The sequence below is a fragment of the Sinocyclocheilus rhinocerous genome, unplaced genomic scaffold (genome assembly GCF_001515625.1).
Source record: "Sinocyclocheilus rhinocerous isolate Xijiao unplaced genomic scaffold, SAMN03320098_v1.1 scaffold468, whole genome shotgun sequence".
NCBI lineage: Eukaryota > Metazoa > Chordata > Actinopteri > Cypriniformes > Cyprinidae > Sinocyclocheilus > Sinocyclocheilus rhinocerous.
This window is the reverse complement of record NW_015635305.1, coordinates 2,236,183-2,241,633: the sequence shown is the minus strand read 5'-3', so window position 1 is coordinate 2,241,633 and position 5,451 is coordinate 2,236,183. Positions and strand designations below refer to the sequence as shown.

The 5,451-nt window shown below is 38.9% G+C and overlaps 2 protein-coding genes across 5 annotated transcripts in view; one reads left to right on the top strand and one right to left on the bottom strand.

Annotated features, from left to right (window-relative positions):
• The window catches only part of LOC107746864 (rhotekin-like), a 74,175-nt gene extending 73,540 nt beyond the window's left edge, over window positions 1-635 (top strand). The window contains exon 13 of the mRNA XM_016561194.1: window positions 14-635. Coding sequence (XP_016416680.1) covers window positions 14-374 — 361 coding nt within the window. The 3' untranslated portion in view covers window positions 375-635. The remainder of the gene's footprint in view (window positions 1-13) is intronic.
• Window positions 636-2,914: 2,279 nt separating this feature from the next.
• LOC107746841 (drebrin-like protein A) overlaps window positions 2,915-5,451 on the bottom strand; it is a 38,339-nt gene continuing 35,802 nt past the window's right edge. For 2 of the 4 annotated variants that reach the window (XM_016561170.1, XM_016561172.1), the window contains exons 14-16: window positions 4,065-4,177; window positions 3,919-3,970; window positions 2,915-3,846 (exon numbers count right to left, since the gene is read on the bottom strand). In XM_016561170.1, coding sequence (XP_016416656.1) covers window positions 3,710-3,846; window positions 3,919-3,970; window positions 4,065-4,177 — 302 coding nt within the window. In that variant the 3' untranslated portion in view covers window positions 2,915-3,709. The remainder of the gene's footprint in view (window positions 3,847-3,918; window positions 3,971-4,064; window positions 4,178-5,451) is intronic. The other 2 variants (XM_016561171.1, XM_016561173.1) reach the window with 1 other exon arrangement.

The window sequence follows — 5,451 nt, the reverse complement described above, 5'->3', positions numbered from 1 at the left end:
TCGCCACACACAGCACGAGTCCCGCCAGTGTCAGCCCCTGTTTCCGCCAGGCATGGTCCCCTGACGCCTCTTCCTCCTCGGGTCGCTTCCGCCCCCGTACCCTCTCCCTGGACGCCAAGCTCTCCACTCTGCGCGGTCGGGGCTACAGTGGCTTCCGGTGCAACTGCCAACCGCCCACCGCCAGCTCTGTGTCTCCTCGCCCCGCTCAGACTGCTCTGTCCTGCTCCAGTTCCACTTCCAGCAGCAGCTCCAGCGAGGGAAGCAACAGTCAAGAGTCAGACCTGGGCTTCTCTAGACCGTCCGGCGCACGCCGCAGCTTGAGGAACCTGAGAGCTAAGCTAGACCCCAGGAACTGGCTGCAGAGTCAGGTGTAGCGGTCACACTTCCTCCGATTACTGTCAGAGCCATCACAACTTCCTGTGTCCCCCTGGAAAAAACTGCAATACCTGAGGTCATGTATGCTCAATGTCTGTCATTGCGTTCTCTTTACATAATAAGATCAACATGAAAAATGAACTTTTTCTTCTGCCTTTTAAAGGAGCCTCAGCAATGGGAATTCAGTACTATTAGTTATATAATACAGTGTTTCCCAACCTTTTTTTTGTCGCGGCACCCTTTGGAAATTTTAACAAACTTGTGGCACCCTACAAAATTAATTTTGTCACAATATTTGAATTCAAATGACTAAATGTTCAAGATAAACTCATTGTGACCCAGTAAAGTGAATCCCTTTAATTTGATCTCATGCATTAATACACAAGTAGTGAATATGGTTTCTTAATGATCGTGATACTCAAAATAGTATGAAGGCAGTGTACTGGCTGTGCAACAAATCAAAAACATAAAAGCATTATTGCAGAATGTGGGAAAAAAAACAAAAACCTCATCATTTATTACAATAAGAAATTACTAACGGAGAGCATAGAGTAAGTTAAATGTGTTGGTGATTCTTCTATTGTTCCATCCCCACTAACACAGAAGAACATTGCTAGCTGAAATCTGGTTACACAAGTTAAATGGATTAGACAGACCCTCTCTAGAAGGAACAATATCTATATTCATGCTCAGAGATAAATAAATTACAGAAAAAAACATGTTTATTTGAAAGCATTTTACACAACAGTCTTACTGTACACTACCATTAAAAAGTTTAGGGTCAGTAAGATTTTTTTATTAATTTTTTTGACGAAAATTAATACTTTTATTCAGCAAGGACACATAATGATTGAAAGTGATTTTTTTTTAAGCAGCACAACTGTTTTCAACATTGATAAGAAATATTTCTTGAGCACCAAGTCAGCATATTTGAATGATTTCAGAAGGATCTGTATTAAAAAAATTTATTTATTTATTTTTTTATATATAAATGCAGCCTTGGTAAGCATTAGATACTTCTTTTAATAACACTTTTAAAAAAATCTTACCGAACCCAAACTTTCAAACAGTAGAAAGATGGAAGAATGTAATTTTGATGTAAGGTTCAGAGCATTTAAAAACATGTAAGGGCTGCCAAGTTCAGTCTTAAGGGCTTGTAATATAACACAACATTTTTAACCATTTCATTAGCATTGGCTTCCCATAATAGAAAGGGCTTTAAAAAACCAAAACAAGTACTTATACTTGCACCTTTTTCTGAGGTTGGAAAAGCAGGACCCACTAGTTACAGTGCCTTGTGAAAGTATCCATACCCCTTCTTTTTTTCTCTTTTTATGTTGCTGCCTTATGTTAAACTGCTTTAAATTACCTTTTTTCCACATCAATCTACACGCCATACACCATATTGACAAAGCAAATACAGAATTGTCACAACTTAGTAAATTTATAAAAAAAATAAATAAAATGAAAGTACATTGCATAAGTATTCATACTTATGCAAGCCACTCTTGTTGTGTGCTTAGGGTCATTGTCCTGTTGAAGGGGAACCTTCTGCCCAGTCTGAGGTTCTGAATGCTCTGGACTGGGTTTTCATTAAGGCTATCTCAATATTTTGGTGCATTGAGCTTTTCTTCTACTCTGACGAGTTCCTCAGTCCCTGCTGCTGAAAAACAGCCCCACAGCATGAGGCTGCTACAACCACACTTTACTTTTGGGATGCTACTCTGCAGGTGATGAGCAGAGCTGGTTTCCTTCAAACATGATGCTTGGAATTGAGGTTCATCAGACCAGAGAATCTTGTTTCTCAGATTCTGAGGGTCCTTTAGTTGCTTGTTTTCATGTGTCTTCGCTGAGGAGAGGATTGAGTTTGGCCACACCGGCATAAAGCACAGATCGGTGGAGTGTTGCAGTGATGTTTGTCCTTCTGTAGGTTTCTCCTATCTCTACATATGATCATGGAGCTCAACTAGAGTGACCATCAGCTTCTTGGTCACCACTCTAACCAAAACCCTTCTCCATCAATTGCTCAGTTTGGCCAGGAGGCCAGCTCTAGGAAGATTTCTGGTTGTTTCAAACTTCTTCCATTAAGAGTAACGGAGACTACATGCTTCTGTGAACCTTCAATGCAGCAGAATTTTTTCTGAACTCTTTCCCAGATGTGTGGCTTGACACAAACCTGTTTCTGAGCTCTACAGGCAGTTCTTTTGACCTCAGGGCTTGGTTTTTGCTCTGATATGCATTATCAGCTGTTAGACCTTTTACTAAGACGCGTGTGCCTTTCCAAATCATATCCATTCAATTGAATTTGCCACAGGGTTAACTACTAAGTGTAGTAACATCTACAAGCAATATGAATGCTCCTGAGCTAAATTTCAATTGTCCCAGATAAGGATATGAATACTTATTCAATAGAATCATTTAAGTTTTTTATTTTTATTAAATTTGCAAAGATGTTAAAAACCTGTTTTTGATTTACCATTATGGTGTATGGAGTGTAGATTGATGTGGAAAAAAGTAATTTAAAGCAGTTCAACATAAGGCATCAACATAACAAAACGTGAAAAAAATGAAGGGGTATGAATACTTTCGCAAGGCACTGTATGTTTTATTCCCTCCGCTAGGCTATTTTCTGTTGATGAATCCCAATTTCTTAGGGGTCTGCTATGATCAAATCATTTGGTCTTGGCAATGACAACTTTTGTAGCATCTGCACACCTACTGTATGCAGGTATGACAGGTGCCATTCAGAATGCTGTAAACATGTCTCTGCTTTTTTAAAAAAACTGGCATGTTACAACTATGGCATGTTCTATTTTATTGGTACTATAACACAGTACAAGTTCTGAAAAAAGTCTCTATACTCAGGACCAATTGACGTGACTGCGTAAATTGGATTTATGTGTAACAAGGCTTCAACTGAAACTGAAATCTGTTCTCCAGTAGACACCTCTCCACCACCTTTGGTATCATTTGGTAATGATAACAGTAACAACGGTATGTAAATAATAAATGATGTAATGTGTAAATAAAATGATCATAATTTGTGTACAGTCGTAACAGAAATTGTACTTAAGTATTTCAGTTACTGAGATCCTCCTCAGTCTTGCAGTTGATGATCACTAAAGTCTCAATTGTCGACTTTGGCTGCTTGTTTTGGAACAAAAGGAATCGTTGGCTAAGTTGTGCCTGTGAACGCTTCACTTACAACCCTTTTCCTGTGACTTAGTCTCAGAGTACATGGTACATCCTCATAGACCAGGTTTCGTGGTTCTTAGTTCCTGAGAATTGGTAAAACGAAAAGGGGGAAGAGGAACCATCTTTAAAGGAAAAGTTTTTATATGGTCTCTACATAGTTGGCAGGAAAGAGACCCTGGCGCCCGTCTTTGCTGGAACCTCTCCACCACGCTTTGTCGACTGTCTCCACATCACTGATGATGTCACCAGGTTCAAAAGAGAGCTCAGTGTCATCCTCTGTGGAGTACACAGATGTTTTCAATGATATCTTAATAAACAATAACTGCTGTAGAAGCAAGCAACACTAACCTGCTTGGTAGTCATATAATGCTCTCACACGCAGCAGTCTTTCTGGTGATGACTAGAATAAGAAGGAACAACATGTTTTAGTACTTTTATCTTCTTTTATCACAATAATATTAATGATGAGTCATGATGTATAGTGTACTATGTACTTCGCCATTCTTGGTCACCGTCTCCATTTGGATTTCATCATCTTCCTCCTCACGATTAACCGTGTAACAGTAGCGCTCAGGAGTGCTGTGCTCAGATATATCAACATCCTCTACTTAAAAAACAAAGCAAGGTGTTCATCATTTATATGTATTCATCACACGAGACAACAAAACTAGATAACTTAAGGCTGGAATACACTGCACAACTTTTGCCCAGATCTGCAGTCTAGATGATTTGACACCAATTCCTGAGAGTCAGATCCAGGCTGCAGATTTTGGGCAGTCGGAGTTGACAGATCTTACAGAATATCACACACAAATTCAGATTTTCAGATTGTTCCAAAGAGCTGGCCCGGCAACAGCAAAAGCTCGATCACCACGGTGTTTCAGTCTGGACCTAGGCACGGATAGCATTTTTAAATGCTCTGACCTAAGCAATCTCACTGGTTTTGTGAAAGCAACAACTCAGTGAGATAAACCGATGCAAGATTATTGAGCGATTTAAAAACCAAATGTAATGTTTTAAATTCAACTCTCAATTTTACAGACAACCACTGCAATAAAATCAAGATAGGAGAGATGTGCTGAAATTTACGAGTTCCAGTCAGGAGCCTGGCTGCTGCATTTTGGACCAATTGTACATGCTCCATAGATGAGCAGTTAATCCCATAATAAAGTGAATTACAATAGTCAAAACGAGAAATGACAAATGCATGAATTACTTTTTCAAACTTCTTTGTTGATAAAAACGATTTCACTTTAGCCAGGCGACGAAGATGAAAAAAAAAACGACTTTACACCATTAATCTGTTTGTCAAACTTTAGGCCAGAGTCAAACCAAAAACCTAGGTTTTTTGCACATGGAGTAACCCATTGGGCCAAATGATTAAGGTTATAATTACTAGCATTAAAAGCATTGCTGGGTCCAAACAAAATTACTTCTGTTTTACCTTCATTTAACATCAGAAATGTTTTGTAAGCCATATTTTTAGTTCCTGGATACATACATACAGATCTCCTAGTGCATTATCTCCATGAGGTTTAAAAGAAAGATACAACTGAAGATCAACAGCATATAAATGGAAAGAAATTCCATATTTCTTAAAAATCAAACCCAAAGGTAGTATATATAACATAAAAAGAGTCAGAGCCAGAATGGAGCCCTGAGGAACACCACAAGACAGAGGGGCAGTGGAGGAAGTGTTTTGTCCAATACATACAGAGATCTTTCGGTTTGTTAAAAAGGACCGGAACAATTCTAAAGTAGTGCCTCGTAGGCCAATACAATTTTTTAAATGAGAGATGAGTACATTGTGATTAACCAAATCAAAAGCTGAGCTTTTTTTTTTTTTTTGTTCCTCCAAGAAATGAGCACATGTTTCTGAGT